This window comes from Pelobates fuscus, chromosome 8 (genome assembly GCF_036172605.1).
Source record: "Pelobates fuscus isolate aPelFus1 chromosome 8, aPelFus1.pri, whole genome shotgun sequence".
NCBI lineage: Eukaryota > Metazoa > Chordata > Amphibia > Anura > Pelobatidae > Pelobates > Pelobates fuscus.
The window spans coordinates 100,728,058-100,750,627 of record NC_086324.1 but is presented as its reverse complement, the minus strand read 5'-3'; the positions used below and the strand labels follow the sequence as shown (position 1 = coordinate 100,750,627).

The window sequence follows — 22,570 nt, the reverse complement described above, 5'->3', positions numbered from 1 at the left end:
GTCCCCCCAACCACGATCGCCGGCGTGGGACCGCCGGCGACCGGGTAAGTAACAAAAAAACCAGAGGGCGTACAATTACATCCTGCGGCGTTTAGAGCCGCTTTTAAAAGGACGTAATTGTACGCCCTCCGGTCTTAAGGGGTTAAAATGTCATGTAGAACTAAAAAAATAAAATTAATTTTCTCCCATTTTTTTCCTATTAAATTATGTTTCATAGCTAAATATTTGATATTAAATGAAAGCCCTGTTTCCCCTGAATAAAATTATATATAATAAGGGGGGTGCATTTAATATGAAAGAGGTGAATTACGGTTGGACAGACATATAGCGCAAATGCCAGGTTTTGTTTACGTTTTGTTCTGTTCACAACGTGCACATTTGGCTCAGTCCTTAAGGGGTTAAAGAACGGTATATAATATGTGTTGGTGCGATAAATTAGTCAAATGCAAATTGCAGTTGAACGTAAACAGCACAAAATGCAAACATTGATTGTCATTAACCCCTTAAAGGGACACTCCAGGCACCCAGACCACTTCTGCCCATTGGAGTGGTCTGGGTGCCAACTCCCACTACCCTTAACCCTGCAACTGTAATTATTGCAGTTTTTCATAAACTGCAATATTTACATTGCAGGGTTAACTCCACCTCTAGTGGCTGTCTATTAGACAGCCACTAGAGGTCACTTCCTGGGTTCTAGAACAGGGCTTTCGCCGTCGGTCCCACGGCGGCGATCAGCTCTCCTCCCGGTCCAGGGGGACTGCCTGTCTGCCCGGGCAGTCCCCCCTCGGCAGATCAGGACCCCACGGCCATGTGATCACTCGATCACATGACCGCAATAGGGGTCTGTGTATCTGCCTGCAGGGGGACTGTCTGTGCTGACAGGCAGTCTCCCTGCAAGTAAAAAATCATAAAATAAAGTGTAAAAAAAAAGAAATCAGTGTAAAAAAAATAATAATATGTGTATATATATATGATATATATACATGTATTATATCTATATATACCTATATATAATATATGTATATATATAATATATATAATGTCACACTAAGTGTATTTTTATATTTATATATACGTATATTAATATAAAAATACACTTATATTTAAATTACACACGAATATATACAATATATATAATAACTATATATATGGTATATATATATTATTATAAAATACAAATAATATGTTAATAAAAATAAATAACAAAAAATAAAAATAATTTTTAATAATAAAAAAAAATTATATATATATATTCAATTTTATTCTAACAGTATTTTGATATTGATATATATATATTTATATCAAAATACACTTAGAATGTAATGATATATATATCTATGTATAAATAAATAAATAAAAATAATACAAAATATACATATGTCCACATACATAATTACATAAATAATTTCATAAATATACACGTAGACGTCAAATACATAAATATGTATATATATTAAAATTCGACGTGCATATTTATGTAATATTTTTACCTAATTAAGTAATTTTAATGATTGAAATTTGAGGGACCTGCCTGCCAACCCAGGCCAAAAGTCCAGATAATTTAATTTGCTAGCACTGTGTTTAACCCTGTAACTTTCTATGACACCCTAAATCCTGTACATGGGGGTACTGTTTTACTCGGGAGACTTCGCTGAACACAATATTAGTGTTTCAAAACAGTAAAACATATCACAGCGATGATATTGTCAGTGAAAGTGAAGTTTTTTGCATTTTTCACACACAAACAGCTCTTTCACTGAGGATATTATTGCTGTGATATATTTTACTGTTCTGATACACTAATATTTGTGTTCAGTGAAGTCTCCTGAGTATAACAGTACCCCACATGTAGAGGTTTTATAGTGTTTGTGAAAGTTACAGGGTCAAATATAAGGCTTGATTTTACTTTTTTTTTTTTATTGAAATTTGTCAGATTGGTTAGGTTGCCTTTGAGAGCGTATGGTAGCCAATGAATGAGAATTATCCCCATGATGGCATACCATTTGCAAAAGAAGACAACCCTAGGTATTGCAAATGGGGTATGTTCAGCCTTTTTTAGTAGCCACTTAGTCACAAACACCGGCCAAAGTTAGCGTTTTTTGCATTTTTAACACACAAACACATATAAATGCTAACTTTGGCCAGTGTTTGTGACTAGGTGGCTACTAAAAAAGACTGGACATACCCCATTTTGAATACCCTGGGTTGTCTACTTTAAAAAATATGTACATGTTAGGTGTGTTTCGGGGATTTATGACAGATAACGGTGTAACAATGTCACTATTGATACATTTAAAATATATATATATTGAAACAGCAATTTCCTACTTGTATTTATAGGCCTATAACTTGCAAAAAAAAGCAATAAAGCATGTAAACACTGGGTGTTTTTAAACTCGGGACAAAATTTTGAATCTATTTAGCAGTTTTTTTCATTAGCTTTTGTAGATAAGTAAAAGATTTTTCAAGTAAAAGTCCAAAAACATGTTTTTTTTTTATTTTTTACCATATTTTATTATTTTTTTTAAATACAATATATGACATAATATAAATACTGGTATGTAAAGAAAGCCCTTCTTGTCGTGAAAAAAACAATATATAACTTGTATGGGAACCGTAAATGAGAGAGCGGAAAATTACAGCTAAACACAAACACCACAAAAGTGTTAAAACTGCTCTGGTCCTTAACGTACAAACATCGCAAAAACAGGCCGGTCCTTAAGGGGTTAAGTGCAAGACAAGCTATTAAAGCTGTGCCCTCAAGGGTTAAATGGTTAGAAATGAAAAAAAAAAACCAAAAAAAAAACTTTGGACACACCCAACAATCCTTTCTGCTGTTAGCTATAACAAATGCAAGGACACCCCGCCCCTCCTCCACATGTGGCCGATTGCAGCGCTTTTTTCCCGCCCACTAAACAAACTGCGGCGGGAAATAGAGCGCTGGGTACCGCCCATTTTTGTTGTCATTTCCTGTAGAGAGCGCGCTTGCCTCCGTTCTTTTGTCACTTCCCGTACAGAACTAGGGCAGTTCAGTCCATCGTCTGAGAACAGAGCGCGCCAGGGCAGTACTCGGGCGGTGTGTACGTCGAACAGCAAACATGAGCGATAGCGGGGAGCAGAATTATGGAGACCGGGTGAGTGCGAAACTAGCAGTAAGCAGCAATTCCTTCGCTAATGTTTATCAGATGGAAGCTTCCGTTACTCCCCTGTACGGGACGTCGTGGGGTAACATGCCGACATAAGTGAAGCCGTCCAGATCCGTGATAACATTATAATCCGTGTTCCGCCGGCTCTGTACCGGCATATCACTCACTATGAGTCAGGTAGTCCAAGCCGCTTTCCCTAACCGTGGTCCGATTCTCGCCGCCATTTTGTGCGCGGTTGCTAAAACGATGAAGGGGTTCCCTAAAATGGCTCCCGCTTCAGCATTGTGCATATGGGATTAGCCAGCAGGGGGGGTTGCAGGCTGGTTAATTCGCGGATCGTCGTAAAATAAATAGTACTTTTGTCAAAGAATTTATAACGTATATTGAGGTTTAGATTGTTGATCACTTATAACTTAACTAGCCCCTAGATTTAATTGGGGTGGGGTGGTATGTATATGTGGAGTTATGAATAATTTCGAAATCCTTTATCTTTGCCCTGCCAGTGGGCACAAATTCACCCCATTTGTATAAGCTCCCTCCTGAGTCTCTACAGTGTTATGCAGGCATGTGCCTGCTGGCTTCTGGGGTAACTGCCAACAACCTTAAGGTATTTTTTTAGAGCGCCACATTTTAATCTTTATTTCGCGCTCCTCGTCTTGTTCAATCTTGCTGGGCATGAACTGAAATTAATTGATCTGGTTTGACAGACGTTAAAAAAAAAATATTCAGCAACCCATTTCTTAAGTTTTTGCTTAAAATGTGAAATTAGTTTGAATTCGACCTTCTTAACCTGTTAAGCCGCAATTTACTTACCTGGATCAGCGATCCAGTCTCCTGAAGCAGCCCTCTGCTTCCATTTCGGCCCTCCAGGGCTATGTGACTCCGTCGCGATCACATGGCCTCAAAGCAGTCTGAGACAGTGAGTCCCCCTAGTGCCTGAAAATTAAAACTAAGTTGGTAAAACACATCCAAACAATGTATTGTACATGTCTAATATGTCAATTAAACACCTGATTGACATATATATGCATAATCTAAACCTTACTGTATTAATCTATATATTAATACTAATATACACTTAGAATTAAATTATATAGTATCTCATATATATGTATGTGTGTGTGTATATATATTAGAATTATAATTTATATAAATATTAGTGTTCAGAAAGAAAGTCCATTGAATTTAATTTAAAAGCCCTATATATAACCCTGTAACTTTCCGTAAAACTTGTACATGTTGGATCCTCATGAGACTTCGCTGAACACAAATGAGTGTTTTAAAATACTAAAATTTGTAATGATTATATCAGTGAAAATGCAGTTTTAGGGTGAAAAACGCAACAACAAAATATGAAAACTAACTTTGGCCTGGGTTGCCTACTTTTTTTTGAATGGTATCATAGGCCACCTAACCAGTCTGGCAAACTGAATTGAGAGCCTCTTATTTGTCCCTGTAAGCTTCCAAAACCCCATAGAACCTGTACATGGGGGGGTACTGTTTTACTCGTGTGACATCGCTGAAAACAAATAAGTGTTTAGAGCAGTAAAACTAACGCCGCTACGGCGTTTTATGCCGTCCCCATTATAATGGGCTTTAATGTGGCGGCATAGAATGCCATAACGGCTTAAGCCCCCAGGAGCCTCCAGCTACTCACCTTCCTGACGATCCTCTTCGGGAGGACTGCCTCACAGCCCTGGCACCCCCTCCCCCTTATCTTATACCTTGAGTTGTGTACTTTTGCGAAGGGTATGCCATTGTGGGGGTAATTCTCAGTCCTGGGCTACCACATGGTCTCAAGGGTAACATTACTAATCTGGCATGTGCTGTATTTGACCCTGTAACTTTCAAAAACACCGTAAAATCTGTTAATAGGGGTACTGTTTTACTTGTGAGACATTGCTGAATCCAAATGTGAATAGTTCATGAGAAATTAAAGCCCTGTTTCTCCTGAACAAAATGATATAGATATATAAAGTGTGGGTGCACTTAATATGAAAGAGGTGAATTACGGTTGAACAGACATAACGCAAATTCCAGGTTTTTACATTTTGTTTTGATCAGAATGTGTACCATTGACTCTGTCCTGAGAGGGTTAAAATGACGATGCTATCAGTGAAAGGACATTTAAATAAAATAAAAAAACACTTTTTGGGGGGAGGGATGAAGATTATGGTGTTGGGGGGTGGTCTCTCTCTCTGTGTGTGTTCCCTCCAATCACATGGGAAAGGTATTTGTACTTACCATTTTTCCCACGCCATTCTGGTGATGTTGCGGCTGGCCCCACCTTCATGGCTAAGATCATCAATCTTGACTCTCAGCCAATCCAATGCTTCCCTGTAAGAAAGCATTGGGAAACTATTGTGCATGCACGGCATAATGCCACTGCGACAATCTAACTTCTCATAGAGATGCATTGAACCAATGCATCCCCTATAGGGAACATTAACGTAGATACTGCACAGTGTGGTGCACTGACCCAACAAGCACCACCTCAGTGACTGTCGCTAGAGGGTTCACCAGGTAGCAATGTAAACACTGCCTTTTGTCTGAAAAATCAGTGTTTACATTAACCCCTTAACACCGCAGCCAAATGTACAAGTTGTGAACGAAACAAAACGTAAACAAAACCTGGCATTTGCGCTATATGTCTGTCCAACCGTAATTCACCTCTTTCATATTAAATGCACCCCCCCTTATTATATATCATTTTATTCAGGGGAAACAGGGCTTTCATTTAATATCAAATATTTAGCTATGAAACATAATTTAATATGAAAAAAATGGGAGAAAATAAGATTTTTTTTGATTTTTTTTTGTTCTTCATGACATTTTAACTGTCAATGTCATAATACTGTTTGCTTTTACTGCAATAAAATACACATATTTGTATTCAGCAAAGTCTCACGTGTAAAACAGTACCCCCTATGTACAGGTTTTATGGTGTTTTGGGAAGTTACAGGGTCAAATATAGCGTGTTACATTTGAAATTGAAATTCGCCAGATTGGTTACGTTGCCTTTGAGACTGTATAGTAGCCCAGGAAATAAATTTACACCCATAATGGCATACCATTTGCAATAGTAGACGACCCAAGGTATTGCAAATAAGCGATGTCCAGTCTTTTTTAGTAGCCATTTGGTCACAAACACTGGCCAAAGTTAGCGTTTGTATTTGTTTGTGTGTGAAAAATGCAAAAAACGCCAATTTTGGCCAGTGTTTGTGACTAAGTGGCTACTAAAAAATACTGGACATACCCCATTTGCAATACCTTTGGTTGTCTACTATTGCAAATGGTATGCCATCATAGGGGTAATTTTCATTCTTGGGCTACCATAGGGTCATAAAGGCAACGTAAGCAATCTGGCGAATTTTAATGTGAAAAAAATTAAACACAAGCCTTATATTTGACGCTGTAATTTTTGAAAACACCATAAAACCTGTACATGAGGGGTACTGTTGTATTCAGGAGACTTCGCTGAACACAAATATTTGTGTTTCAAAACAGTAAAAAGTATTGCAGCAATAATATCGTCCCTGTAAGTGCTGTTTGTGCGTGAAAAATGCAAAAAACTTCACTTTTACTGGCGATATCATGGTTGTAATACATTTTACTGTTTTGAAACACTAATATTTGTGTTCAGCGAAGTCTCCCGAGTAAAACAGTACCCCCCATGTACAGGTTTTATGGTGTCTTGGAAAGTTATAGGGTTAAATATAGTGCTAGCAAATTAAATTCCCTATACTTTCGGCATGGGTGGTCAGGCAGGTCCCGCTAATTGTAATTAATTAGGATACCAAATTATTACATAAATATATGTGTAGAATTAATATATGTATATATATACATATGTGTATATATATATATATATATATATATATATTTTTTTTTAATATTTTTATTTATATATATGTATATATATAGTGATATATACGTATATATTTATGTATATAGATATATATATTTCGTTATAAGTGTATTTTGATATAAATATATATATATTAATATCAGAATACAGTTAGAACGAAATAAAACACATCTATATATTTTTTTAATATTTTATTTTTAATTATTTTTTTTATTTAATTTTTTTACGTATTTACATATTAATTTTTTTTATATTATTTATAAATATATATATAACAATAATTATATATATATTTAATCAGTATCAGTCTACGTGTAATTTGATATTAATATATATATATAATTATATATATATTAATATTAAAATACACCTAGACGGTGTATGTGTATGTGTGTATATGTGTATATATATACTTAGATCATATATATATAATATATATATATGATCTAAGTATATAATTTATTTTTTTTTACACTGTTTTAAACATTTTTTTATTTGATTTTCAGCCAGCAGGGGGACCAACTGTCATTACAGTTGGTCCCCCTGCTGGCAATGCAGCAGGCAGCTATACCGGCCATGTGATTGTGAGGTCCTCGCAAGGACCTCACTCTCACATGGCCGGGAGGGCTCCTGGAGGGCGGACGTGCCGCGGGGGGCTCCCTGGGAGTCCCCCGAACCGCGATCGCCGGCGTGGGACCGCCAGCGACCGGGTAAGTTACTAAAAAACGGAGGGCGTACTATTACGTCCGGCGGCGTTTAGAGCCGCTTTTAAAAGGACGTAATAGTACGCCCTCCGGACTTAAGGGGTTAAAAAGCATTCAGGAACAGGATATAGACTACATTAAGCTGTTGTGGTTCTGGTGACTAGTGTCCCTTCAAGAATTGTATTTGTGGCATTGATTTCTCTGGCTCCTAAGTTTTTTTTTTTTTTTTTTTTCTAGCGGTCTCCTAGATTCTAAGCCAATTTGTCAAGCCCTGGCTTTGTGTACTTAGATATCACCTTGTTTACACAATCAGAAAAATGTGTAGGGTAGTAGTTTTAACAGTTCAATCATGCATACCTCTGCTGAATGGTAGTTGCATGCACGTTATAATGTACAGCTTCCTTTGTCTAATGTTGCCTGAAACAGTGTTACCAGCATACACTAGCAGAGGGCCCATGGAAACTAACAAGCCAATACAAGTTGGCAACTCTGAATTAATTCAGTGCCACATATGGCAATACCATTATCATGCACAATATAATATATATTTTTTTCCCCATCATGGGCCCCCTTCAACACCCATTTATAAATTATGTAAACAGGTCTGAGAAATAAATGTTTAAAGAAATGATGTATTCTCCTTACAGCTACTCCTCTTCTGAGCTAATCCATCCTGATCAGCTATGGTATAATTCACTGATTCTCATAGCGAAGCATTGGCAACATACTGGGAAAGCACTTTAATTGTCACGCTTAGGCTTTTGTATGCTTAAGTAATTCAATATTTTTCTGTGAGAAGCTTTTACAGGATTTGGCTTTGCCGTACATAAATACTTATTAATGTATCTTTTCTTTTCCTATAGAGAAACTGACAAACCTGGGTTTTGGGAACCACTGGTTTGCTATATTTAAAACAAAACTTTGGTTTTGCTGAAATCCTATGTTATGGTTTCTTTGGTTTTCGAGGACTGTTTTTTGGGTTTTGTTTTTTGGTACAATCATGCTGAGGTGCATTATCCGTAATGTTGTAAAGCAATCTGTATTGGCTACTTTAATTCCTGGCATCTTATCAAATGCATTAGGTGTATGATGATGCACCTGCGTGGGATTTACATTTTAAGTGGGAAGGAAGTTGAAAGCAGGTAGAAAGAAACAAGAGTGTTAGTGTCTATTGAGTGGAGAATGCATATGGTTAGGCCTAAGGTAGTTGAACTGTCGCTGTGGAAATTCTTAAATGTTTCTGACTGATTTTGTGCAGTCGAGCATATGTATTGTGATCTAGTAATGTTTGTATTTCTAAATAGCCGCATATGTTTAGGGCAATCCTTGTAACCATGCTGTTTTTCACTGGTTAAATGGGTCTGTATTTATTTGAATTGCTGTATGTATTGTTGTGTTAAACACTTTCTGCATTGTAATTTAATTATTTGCAACTCTGGTTTCTCTTTTGGTATGTTGTATTTCTTAATTATGTGCTCTTTAGAGGAACACGCCCATATAACATGCAGATAGGAGATTCGGTTTAGTCCAATCTATACATTGTGTGAGAGTGAACATCTGCATATGCTTTGGTAGCACTCTGATGAGCACACAATCTATGGATACAATTAGGAGCCTATCAAATTACACACTGCCATATTTGTCCTGGCAGAGTATGTGTTGAATGGTTAAACTTACTCTCCTCTTGAATGCTTTCATACTATATTGGAAGCACGTTGTTATTGTGCATGAGGTTCTGAAATTATAATTTATTTTTTTTCCAGATCTGTGGTATGTGATTGTGCTAAAAGACAAAAATGGCTGTTTTTAATTTAAGGGAGATCGAATTTCCTCGTAGTGGATACTGATTTTTTTTTTTTTTTTTTTTTTTTTTAATGGTGGGAATGTGTGCTTTCTTACACTATTTCAGTCATGCCTTTCAGTTGATTTATTTTTCTGGTTCACTTATATGATCTTCATTCATTGTGGATATATTTTCAAATAATTTGTGGCAGGCCTTGTTTGGAATATTTTAAAATCTTTTTTGTAATGATTAAACTCAAGATCTTAATAGACATCCTGGTGGAGCATGTTATGTAATTAGGTTTGTCTAGTGCATTCATTGTATTGTTGTGGACAGTTTTTATTTTTTTTATTTTTATTTTTTTATTAAATTGAGACTCATGGAAAGGTTCCAAGCATTCAGTGTGGTCTTTTTTTTTAGTTTCAGCTTTGTCACTAGATTTGATCCTGTAGATTTTAAAATTCATCCTGTTCTTTTTCTGTTAAGGTTAAAATTGAAGAAGGAAAATACAGAAGTCGTCATTTGACAAGTTTTATAAATGAGAATTTTTTGAAGCTCAGGAATAAGTGAAGCTGAAATTTGAAAAAAAGAGAATGCATGCTATTTATAAGAACTGAAGTCCTGATGTAGGATATTAAGAAATGTGTGAGAGAAGGGGAAGATTGAAAAGAAGTCAGAATTTGAAAATGAAGAATGAAGAAAAGAAATTAAAATGAAGTTAAAATAAGAAGTAATCTGGAATCAGAAAGCACTACGCTAAGTAATTACTAGTCTGTTTCTGTGTCCCTGTATATTTTCTTAAATATCTGCATGCATGATATGTATAAGAGTGCATACAGGGGTAAAGTGAATACTAGGGAAATAACTTAAATTAGGCTTGCTTGCTTTCGTTTAAAAAAAAAAATAGTTCTGCTTTTATCCAATGACTACGTCAATTGAAACGTAAATATGAACAGTGGCAGGATTCAAATGTAATCCATAGAGTGAAGGGTTTTTATTAAAGTGTTGTTTTATGTGTCCAGGAGTCTCGATCCGCTTCAAGAAGCGGTAGTGCTCGTCGCTCTGGCAAGTCTGCAAGCCAGTCTCCCAATCATTCTGCTGCACGCTCTCGTTCAAAAGAAGGATCCAGACGTTCCAGATCAAAGTCCAGATCAAGATCTGAATCAAGGTACTGTAAATATATATATATATAATTGCTCTTTTAAAGCAAATCATTAGATTTAAAATAAAAATAAAATCAACCATTTTTTTCTTTAGATCAAGATCAAGAAGAAGTTCTCGTCGACACTACACAAGGTCACGCACCCGTTCAAGATCACATAGAAGGTCCAGAAGCAGATCATACAGCAGATCATACAGCAGGCGACACAGCCATAGTCACTCTCCTATGTCAAATCGTCGCCGTCATATTGGCAACAGGGTAGGTTGAATAAACAGCCTAGTTACAAGTTATGAATTTAATTTGTTATTCCTATGCGCATGATAAAATGTTATGTTCTGTAGTCTTTACAATGGTGGGTGGTTTCTGACCCTATAGTGTTAAAACCACCACCTAGCCTCCCTGGGCCCCTTCATGCCTCCATAAATATAGCAAAATCTTGTACTGTATTCAATCCTGAAGCTATAACTCTGCATGTTGTTTGACTCAGAAAAGCAAGCAGTCTGCTGACATCAGAAGTGGTAGCCTGGTCGATCCAATCACAGTGCTTCCCCATAGGATTGGCTGAGACTGACAGAGGCAGATCGGGGCAGAGCCAGCATGATTCAAACATAGCCCTGGTCAATCAGCATCTCCTCATAGAGATGAATTGAATCAATGAATCTCTGAGGAAAGTTCAGTGTGTGCATGCAGAGGGAGGAGATACTGAATATTTGGATGCATTTTAGGCAGCCATGACCCTGGAAGGATCGCTAACCGCAATCTGAGGCTGTAATGTAAACACTTAATTTTCTCAGAAAAGACTGGTTACAGCAAAAAAACCTTCTCACTATAACCTTATTACAAAAGATGTAATTACAGTTTGAAACTAAAACTTCTGAATAAACTTTTTTATTTTTATTTCCTTTAATGCTACACTATGCTAAAAATTAAATTTTCATCCAGTAATGCTTTAATGTTTTCCTGTATATTGAGGTCCCTCAGTGGGAAACAAAGTTTCTAGCATACATTTTACGTATAGCTTACTCTTCCATAGACCACTTAAACAACTGTGTGGGTCAGTAGTATTGCGTAGGTATTTTCCTTTTTCATTCTAAAGAAAAGCTGTATTCTTTTGGATTCCGGCAATTGTTTGAGCCTAGTACATAGATACATAGTTTTCTAGCTTGAAAAAGGACGGACTAAAGTCAAAGTTTTTTGTTTTGTTTTGTTTTTTATGCTGTTTCAGCTGAAGGCCAAAAAATAATTTTATCCCTTTCCAATTATGCAAAAAAATGCGATCTTTCTTGACCCAATAGTGGCAATCAGATTTCTCCTTGGATCAGCATTTAAAAAAAAAAAAATAATTCATATAATCGAATACGAACACTTTACTTTAGGCACAGAATTATTTTATTGCTTTTGATGTAAAGACCGCTTTCCTCTGCTGTAAGCGAAAATGCTTTAGTTAATATCAAATGATAAATATTATGGTCACTATTTAGAAAGTGCTCCAACTTATAAGTTAACATTATTTAGTTCTGACAAGATCCAGACAAGCATAGCTACTAGTTGGCTCTTCTACTAAGATGTGAAAATATTGTTTATCTAGTTCAAAAAAACGTTTCCATTAACTGTAGTACTAGCCCCCTGACCCAATCCTTATCTGGGAAATGGAGAGAAAAAAATGCCATGATTGGCAAATTACCCAGTTGTGAAGCCTGATTAGTTTGAGATTGAAGTTGCTGTTCCCCATTAGTATTGATGTTTGTGGGCTTGTAGCCTATTACTAATAATGGATATCCACTGTTTCCTGTGCAAATGTCTACCCATGCTCATTTACACATACTCTCCTGTATCATCACATAACATTTCTTTAACACTAGGCCTCAAATCTGGCTTTAATATAAAAAAAATCTATCCATTTTAAGTCTGTGTTAATTATTAGGAAAAAAGGGGAGAAAAGGCTGCGCCAAGAGATACAATAAAATAAGTCCCAATAAAAATATAAAAAGGATATATATAAATATATATAAAAGTCAATATAAAAAGGAGGATAAATGTCTATGTTGCGCTGGTGTTCTCTCTTCTTATGATGCTTTGGATCCTCCCGTGATATGTAAAATATAAAAGGGAAAAGGACCAATGGTGCAGATTGTGGGGTACGTGGAAAATGAAGAATAAAGATGTAATAAACTCACATTTGTATGAGCTATAACCAGCTCAGGTGGAATGGGCGTTCTGCAGTATAATCCCTGCTAGTAGGATATCAGGAAATTCTGATCCACTGGTGCTGTCCAATTCTCAGGAGAAGGGAGAAAAATATATAACAGATAGTGCTCTCTGAAGATAAGATGTGGTATATACAAAACAAAATAAATATACTCACAGTATACAGTGCAGATGACACTGCACTTGAGATATGGCGTGGGTGGTATAATCCCCACCTTAGGATATATAAAATGCCAGGAAAGGATAATATAAAATTGGAGTGATAAAAATATATATAATAAAAAATATATATATAATAAAAATATGAATGGCACAGAGATAAAGCCAAACGTAATTTATTATTAAAAGTATACAATAAAATCCATTAACGAGTTTCACCTCAAGGGTTTTATCAAAATGGAATAAAACCCTTGAGGTGAAACGCGTTAATGGATTTTATTGTATACTTTTAATAATAAATTACGTTTGGCTTTATCTCTGTGCCATTCATATTTTTATTATATATATATTTTTTATTATATATATTTTTATCACTCCAATTTTATATTATCCTTTCCTGGCATTTTATATATCCTAAGGTGGGGATTATACCACCCACGCCATATCTCAAGTGCAGTGTCATCTGCACTGTATACTGTGAGTATATTTATTTTGTTTTGTATATACCACATCTTATCTTCAGAGAGCACTATCTGTTATATATTTTTCTCCCTTCTCCTGAGAATTGGACAGCACCAGTGGATCAGAATTTCCTGATATCCTACTAGCAGGGATTATACTGCAGAACGCCCATTCCACCTGAGCTGGTTATAGCTCATACAAATGTGAGTTTATTACATCTTTATTCTTCATTTTCCACGTACCCCACAATCTGCACCATTGGTCCTTTTCCCTTTTATATTTTACATATCACGGGAGGATCCAAAGCATCATAAGAAGAGAGAACACCAGCGCAACATAGACATTTATCCTCCTTTTTATATTGACTTTTATATATATTTATATATATCCTTTTTATATTTTTATTGGGACTTATTTTATTGTATCTCTTGGCGCAGCCTTTTCTCCCCTTTTTTCCTGTACATCCTTATCCCAGAGGGTTAGAGGGTGACCCTCTGTAAGGTTGCTGCCTCCTTTGTATATTATTAGCGCTAACCTACTCTACACTTTTTCTTGTGTTAATTATTAGCCCAATCAATTGTTTCACGCCAAGTCCCAGTAATCCCATTTATATCACACTATTCCTTGTATGCAAACATCTCCTGCTCCATTTTCCTTCACAAATTTCTTGCATTAGCGAGCAAGCAGAGATTTTAAAGTTACCATTTGTTTCTTGAACTTTCTTTGAACATGCAAAAGTAGTAATGCTGTATTTTAATGTGGCTTATCTTTTAGGCAAATCCTGATCCCAACTGCTGCCTGGGTGTGTTTGGACTAAGTCTTTATACCACAGAGAGAGATTTAAGAGAAGTATTTTCAAAATATGGTCCTATTGCTGATGTTTCCATAGTGTACGATCAACAGTCCCGGCGTTCAAGAGGTTTTTCGTTTGTATACTTTGAAAATGTTGACGATGCAAAGGAGGTGAGATTGCTTCTTTGTCTTAATGTGATCATTACTGTGCAGTCTGTATTTTACTTTATTCATTTTACACAGCACCTACAACTGCAAAATTTTTATAATCTTGACACCGTATCACTTGCGTATTTTGAAGGGAAGTTGGTTTATTAAGGATAACTATTCTTATAACGGATAAGGTGCCCAATGTAATTTGTCAAACCATTTTATAACTTACCTGGGTCCCTCAGCTGTCTGTGCTGCAGTCCGTATTCTCCTGTAGGAGATGTCTGGTGTCTCCAGCACAGCCGATGCAGGGCCAAGTTCATTGGCTGAGTGCATGCAGCTTATGCTCTCAGCATCTCTGCATGACACTGTTTAGCTCAGTAGAGCCAACTGGATTATCCTACCGTGTTTTGTCTGGCAGGATGCAGGTAAGTTGTCCACTTGTTGTTGTAATTCAATTTGACAAATTACACTGCGAGGGTGCACAGACACTCCTGGCACCATAACCACTACAACCGGTTTGAGGGTTTCTTTAATTGCCCATTAAAGTTTAAAAAAATTGTTTTTCCTGGGTACAGCACTGGCTCTGCGTTGGTAGGAGAGACCTAATGTGCATGCGTGACAATGGCCATGATAATATTAGGATTTCCACATAGGAAAGAATTGTATGGTTATGCTGGAAGTCCTCATGCATAGCATGAGGATGTCAAAGTCATTTAGGCGACTTGTTATGGGTGATGAGACATTGCACCTAGACCACTTCAATGAGCTGAAGTGTTCTGTGTGCCTACAGTGTCCCTTTAAAGGAGCACTATAGTGCCAGTTAAAACCCCTTCAGCCACTTTCCTTAAACATCTCTGGGCTCCCTCGGCACTGGTGACCTCTCCTCCTCCTGTTGATAGCTCCGAATACACTTGCACGGCCAGAGCCATGTGCCCATTCAAATCGCCAAAATGAAAGCATTGCTCATTGCTTTCCTTATATACATTCTCTTCATCTCAGTGTGATTTTTCACACTGAGAATCTTGGAAGCAGTCTCTAGTGGCTGGATCAACCCTCTGAAACTAGGTTTTCAGCTGCAGGGTTAAAACTAGGGGGCCCTGGCACCCAGACCACTTCATTGTTCTGAAGTGGTCTGGGTGCCTATAGTGGTCCTTTAACTACATCATAGCTACACTTAACCCCTTAACGCCGTTACGGCGTGCTATGCCGTCACGGGTTAAGTGGGCTTTAAAGCCGTTATGATGGCATAGCACGCCGTAACGGCTTGCAGCCCCAGGAGGTAAGATGTACTTACCTCCGCCGTGATCCGCTTCGGGAGGACTGCCTCACAGCCCAGGCAGCCCTCCCACGGCAAATCTGGCCCCCTATAGCTGGCTGTGGATCTGCCAGCAGGGGGACTGTTTGAAATATCAGACAGTCCCTCTGCTGGTGGGAAGTATACAAAATAAATGAAACACAAGTGTAAAAATAAATTAAATATATTTTTTTATATATATATATATATGTATATGTGTGTATATATATATGTATATGTACGTGTGTGTATATAGATGTGGATGATATAAATACGTATAATATTGAAACAAAATTTAATCTAAATTATATATGCATATGTAATTTCATTCTAACTGTATTTTGTTATTAATATATATCGGTAACAAAATACACTTAGAATGACATTATATATATATATATATATATATATATAGATAAATACATATAATTACATAAAAGATTACATTAGTATACACGTAGAATTTAAATTATATATGCGGTTATTTGAGATATATATATATATATATATATATATATTTACATAAAAGATTATATTAGTATACACGTAGAATTTAAATACCTATAAAAGCATATATAAAAATTCTACATGTATATTTAAATCTTTTAACGTAATTATGTGATTTGATTAATTACAATTTGATTGACGTGCCTGACAACACAGGGAGAAAGTGCAGAGAATTTAATTCGCAAGCACTATATTTGACCCTGTAACTCTCCAAGACACCATAAAACCTGTACATAGGGGGTACTGTTTTACTCGGGAGACTTCGCTGAACTCAAATATTAGTGTTTCAAACTGGTAAATTGTATTACAACGATGATATTTTAAGTAAAAGTGACGTTTTTTGCATTTTTTACAAGCAAACTGCACTTTTATGGTCTATATTATTGTAATATGTTTTACTGTTTTAAAACACTAATATTTGTGTTTAGTGAAGTCTCCAGAGAATAACCGTACCCCCCATGTACAGGTTTTATGGTGTTTTGGAAAGTTAGAGAGTCACATATAAGGCTTGCATTTCATTTTTTTCACATTGAAATTTGCCAGATTGGTTATGTTGCCTTTGAGAGCGTATGGTAGCCCAGGAATGAGAATTACCCCCATGATGGCATACCATTTGCAAAAGTAGACTACCCAAGGTATTGCAAGTGGGGTATGTCCAGTCTTTCTTAGTAGCCACTTAGTCACAAACACTGGCCAAATATTCGTTTTTTGCCTTTTTCACACAAAAACAAATATGAACGCTAACTTTGGCCAGTGTTTGACTAAGTGGCTACTAAAAAAGACTAAACATACCCCACTTTCAATACCTTGGCTTGTCTACTTTTTCAAATGCTATGCCATTATGGGGGTAATTCTCATTCCTGGGCTACCACACCGTCTCAAAGGTAACATTACCAATCTGGCAAATTTCAATTTGAAAATGTAATGTTCTATATTTGACCCTGTAACTTTCCATAACAACATAAAACCTGTTAATGGGGGGTACTGTTGTACTCGTGAGACATCGCTGATTACAAATGTGCATTTTTTTTTGCAGTAAAACCTAACAGTATTATGACATTCAGTTAAAATGTCAGACGGAAATGCAAATGTAAAAAAAATCTTATTTTCTCACTTTTTTTTTTAACTTTTATTCATAATAAATGATGTTCCATATATGAATAGTTAATGATAGATTAAAGCCCTGTTTCTCCTGAACAAAATGATATATAAGTGTGGGTGCATATAATTAGAAAGAGGGGAACTACGGGTGAACAGACATATAGCGCAAATTCCAGTTTTTGTTTACGTTTTGTTTTGATCAGAACGTGCACTATTGACTCCGTCCTGAAGGGGTTAAAATTTAGATCTGTAGATAAAATGTTTTTTGTATACTCTGTTTGGAGTGTACAAATGCCTATATTTAAACTCCAGGTTTTTTGACTTTTAGTTTACAAATGTCATATGTACTAGTGGAGGGGAAGCACATAAATTGCATTATTTATTTTTGTCTGTTTTTTCCATTTTTTTGTTTTTACATCAATGTTGAGTTTACATGGCATGTGCACTGACCTCTAAATTCCAGTTTCCAATCCAGTGCTAGAAATGAGAATCTTTAAATACGCAGTTATATTTATTCATAATTATAAATATTTTTTTAAATGCAACAGTGAAAGGACAATTTCTATGTCCCTAGAATACAACTATATTGTGATGTCTTATTACATTTTAAAGGTACATAGAAAGTATTTACCAATAATTTTATTTTTAAAGGCTAAAGAGCGTGCTAATGGAATGGAGCTTGATGGAAGGCGAATCCGCGTTGACTTCTCTATAACAAAAAGGCCTCATACACCTACACCAGGAATATACATGGGACGTCCAACGTAGTAAGTTATTCAAGCTCACCGTATAATGCACATTTTTTTTAATTTAATATTTTTGCAGTGCATAGTTAAACAAACACGCTTGTATTGCCACAACAGCACATGAAGCAAAAAGTAGTACATATTTTAAACCTTTTGTGGCATGCAGTATCAGCACTTTGTTTTGGTTTGAAAGTCTCGAGTATATACTGTCGATACATTAGCTTGCTAGTTGGCTATTTATTGCATTTAAGAGATATGTAGCATAGGTGGCAACAAGCCTAAAAGAAAATAAAACAAAACAAATTAAAACATATACGCTGTTATACGCTTTGATATTGCTGGGTTAGCGGTCTTGAGTCAGTCCCTGTCCGTTGTCTGATCTCTGCCTGCAGCCGTCTCCCAGAGTCATGAGGCTAGCCGATTCCCTGGTTGGGCACCTGTTTTACATATGTGCAATGTCCCCTGCAGCAAGCCACTCTGTTGGTTGAGAGCGAGGTACTCCCCAGGCCTGTTACAGAGCCTGCACCTTGTTGCCACTAACTTGGGTCTTCTTTGAGTCCAAGTTGTTCCCAGCCGAGAAGTTACAGGGAGCTGTACCACGCTGGCTTCGGCTCGTTGTTCCCTCCTGCATGCGTGGTCTGTGCTTTGGGGGTATTCCCCGGGTGACTAGGCCCAGGAAGGTATAATGTAGCGTGGTGTCTTTAGTGCGGTCGATATGCCTTTGGGGGGTCTCTCATTTCTTCTCATTTAGTGTCTGCTTTCTCACCCGTGGCGGTGCCGCAGGAGGCGCTCGGTTCATCAGCTCAATTAGGTTGGCCCAGAATTTTCCAAAGGCTGCATCCAGTCGTGCTTCAAATTGACCTAGTGCTTCAGTAAGGTCGGCTCGGTTTTGCACCCACGTTTGAGTCATGGGCGCATCTGCCATCTTGGGTGTCTCTGCACAGTATTGTGTTTGTTGTGTAGGCAGCTCACAGCGACCCGGGAGGACCTTAGCATGTAGTCTAGCGGGGACCGGTATGACCCCCACCGGCCCACGGGGGGGGGGGGGGAGCGAGACCCAAGCTGCCTGCGAGTAGAGTAGTGGACAGGAGACCAGCCGCGTCTCCTGCCCGGTGTAGATTAGTAGGCCACAAGGCGCCCTCTTCACCGCGGGTGTGTTTTGCCGTCGGGTTTTCACACCAATGCTGCATGTTTGCTTCTGAATCAAGGTAGATCCTTGCTGGGTGAGATTGTGTGGCAGATTGCTGTTTTTTTTTTTTTTCAGCATCTATATGCTTTAGGGTCGAGGAGCTCCCTCACCGTGCGTCCTGTTCAGGCAGCAGCCAGGCCCCGCCCCAATGCACACATTTTGGTTGCACTGTTGCATCAAAAAAATTTAAATCTCACATTTGTGTATGATCTCATGCTTTTTATATATATTTTTACCTCTAGTGGAAGTTCACGTCGCAGAGATTACTATGATAGGGGGTATGAGCGAGGTGGATATGATGACCGTGAATACTATAGCAGGTCTTCCTACAGGTAAATAGTATGTTTTATTTAAAAAAAATAAAATAAAAAATAATAGGACAATCTTCTAATAACTGACTGTTTTGTTTACAAATTGTTGCATCCAATACAATTTTCAGGTTATTGGTAAGAAGTGCACTAGTAATATTTGAAGTGCATTTCAGTTTTTACTTGAAAAGCCAATTACCTAATTCAACTCATGTGGCTGTAACAAATGCACCTCAAAAGTGGTGTATTCTGTGTGTAAAACGAGACAAATACTGTAGAATGAGTATTTTACAAACTGTAATCTAAATATATCTCTGCCCTATTGGGAAGTGCTTGTGATATTCATGGTCTTTCCTACTGGTACAAAAATGTAAATTTTTTTTTTATTTTTCCAGAGGAGGCGGAGGTAGTGGATGGCGTGGTGGGCAAGATCGTGACCAGTTTTCTAGGTAACCACAAAGTGTTTTTAGTGAGAAATGTATTTTGCTTGTGTATAATCAAATTGAAAGATTGAGCTTTTTTACATTGGTTGCCAGATCAGTGATCTTTTCCTGAATGTGCATTGCTTATGTGTGATGTTGGCATTGGCATGTAGTATGCAGAACATTTATGGTGCCATGATGAAATTTATTAACTAAAAAAGAATCCTAACGGAACTACAAGAAATATTTTACTTCCTGTATCTTGTGAATGCTGCATACTTTAGAGCAATGATTTTTCATGTTTCCTTTGAGCATGAATAGGTGATGGGTATCCAGCAGAGCAGATTAAGTAACTGTAGCCCACTCAAAACTACTTAGCCTTAATGGGTCCTCCAATTCTATCCCTACACAAGCAAATGAATGCACGTTATTAGTAGTATTACTTTAATATCACTAAAATTAAATGTAATACAACAATTTAAAACTAATTTGTAGAAAAAAATACTTGATTTCACCTGTTCAATTTTTTTTTTCCCTGTTACTTACAGGAGGAGATCTCCCTCACCATACTATAGCAGAGGTGGATACAGGTCTCGCTCTAGGTCTCGCTCATACTCTCCTCGTAAGTAACTGTAGGTGTGTCTTAACTCTACTGTCCACACCTTTTTAAAATGTTTAGTAGACTATCCGTGTAGGTATAAATGTAAAATGTGTGCAGCAATAACTTGAAGACCTATATCTGTTTTTATCATCTTTAATTTAGATTTGTTGGCTTTGTCCATTGCATTGGAAAGCAAGTAGTATAGCCAATTCATGTGATATACCTGTACTGCATTGGAATGGCTGCTTCCACCATTTCACTCTGTGAGGACTGCTTATGCCCTTTTTATTTTTTTTGTCTTTTAGTAGATAAAATGCATTCATCAAATAACACTTTTTTTTTTTTTTTGTCTGCAGGTCGCTACTAAAAGCTTTCAAATGAATTTCCAACAAGGAGACAGTTTATTTATATTTAAAGATCTGTCAGCATTAAAGTGATGTAGAAGACTTTAACACCATTTTTGCTAAATTTTGATAGATTGTAAAAAGCTGTCTATTGCTTCTGTATAGACATTTTTGTGACTCAATGTTTGCAGCTGTTTTGCATGTGTTTTATAACCTGTGACTGCTATGAAGTTTATATAGTTAAGAGCTTTGTTTTCTATTGGATGTTATGATTTACCTGCAGTCTTTGGAATCAGCAAGTTGAAATAAATCAAACTTTGATTTTTACTCCTATATTTGAATGCATTTATTCTTGTCTGAAAAGTTGCAACATTGTGTAATCTAATTTTGAGTACATTAATTATGTTTATGTATAGATTGAGTTATATACCAGTTCAAACCTAGAGCAATGATACTTTGTACATAATGTATCACTAGCAGCATGTTACAGGAACCATGTCTGTCTGTACAAGTATTGAACCATGACACTTTCATGGTGACACCAACTAGCTGGGTTTAATAATTGAGATGAATATAAACAGAATACACTTTACAAAAAATGAAGAAATAAAACTCCCCACATTATCCCAGATCTTTTTAATACTTTAGATGGTATTGATGTAATTTTAGTCACAGAAATAAGTAAATACTGAATTGTTAAAATGTATGGTGCCAAGCTTATTTTATACATTGTTGGCTTGCCTCCTGATTAGGGTTTAAAATTGCCCTTCACCATGAGTGACAGATCCTCCAGAATTGCTGTGGTGAGGACGACTCCTAATATTATCCTGTTCTGAATAATGGCTGAGGGTGGAGATGTTTTGCCTTAAATCACAAGGAATCTGTTCATTTGAATTGCTAGTAGGCGACTTTGGCAGCTGCCTGCAATCAATTCTGGGTAGTGGCAGGCTCTCTTCAATAGGTTGTGCCTGCATTTGTATTAGAAGTTCATAATATCCTACAGTGTTCCCTTTCATTACTGAAATATGCTGTCAGAAATATATAATTCTTTTTTTCTTCAAATGCTTTAAGGGTTACTCAAACCACTTTCACCACTTCTCCTTTTAGCAGTGGACCTTGCTGTAGGGATCTGTTGGTGCAAAGTTTGTTAGAAACACTAAAACTGCAATGACCTTACACGAACACTACCCTATTGTTACAACAAAATCTAACTCTCTGCCAATAATTCTGATAACATGGGTGCCAAAGTTAATACAGACTGTGCCTGCCATCTACTGGCTGGTTTTCATAATTAGTCGCTATAATTATGTAATGAGTGAAGCCTGCTTCCCAGCAGATCACACCATGATGAGTGCTGGGCAGCTGGCAAAGCACAATAACTGTCACAATCTGCCAAAGGCAGAGGTATACACAGAGGACCAGGCAGACAATAGAAGTTGGACCTCCTTCAAGTGTCCTACGTTGTCCATCCGAGTCATATGATGCTAATGGCTCTCCACTTGTGAGTGATACTTGTTCAGACAATACTTCACTATCTTTCACTGTATTTTATTTCCACATATTTGAATTATACCAGCTCCACCTTCTGTTTGTATATAAAAAACAAAGAAATCAAGGTTTA

General features: G+C 36.9%; 1 protein-coding gene across 2 annotated transcripts; it reads left to right on the top strand.

Annotated features, from left to right (window-relative positions):
- The first annotated feature begins 2,991 nt into the window (after nucleotides 1-2,991).
- Nucleotides 2,992-21,278, top strand: TRA2B (transformer 2 beta homolog). Of its 2 annotated transcripts, XM_063430196.1 has the most exons (9): nucleotides 2,992-3,134; nucleotides 10,524-10,669; nucleotides 10,759-10,921; nucleotides 14,267-14,455; nucleotides 17,991-18,106; nucleotides 19,517-19,606; nucleotides 19,978-20,031; nucleotides 20,553-20,626; nucleotides 20,962-21,278. In XM_063430196.1, exons 1-9 carry the CDS (start codon nucleotides 3,099-3,101, stop codon nucleotides 20,970-20,972), a joined length of 879 nt encoding a protein of 292 aa, XP_063286266.1. In that variant the 5' UTR covers nucleotides 2,992-3,098; the 3' UTR covers nucleotides 20,973-21,278. The 2 variants fall into 2 exon arrangements, with proteins under 2 accessions (XP_063286266.1, XP_063286267.1); XM_063430197.1 differs by lacking the exon at nucleotides 20,962-21,278 and having other exon boundaries at nucleotides 20,553-20,634.
- The last annotated feature ends 1,292 nt before the right edge of the window (nucleotides 21,279-22,570 follow it).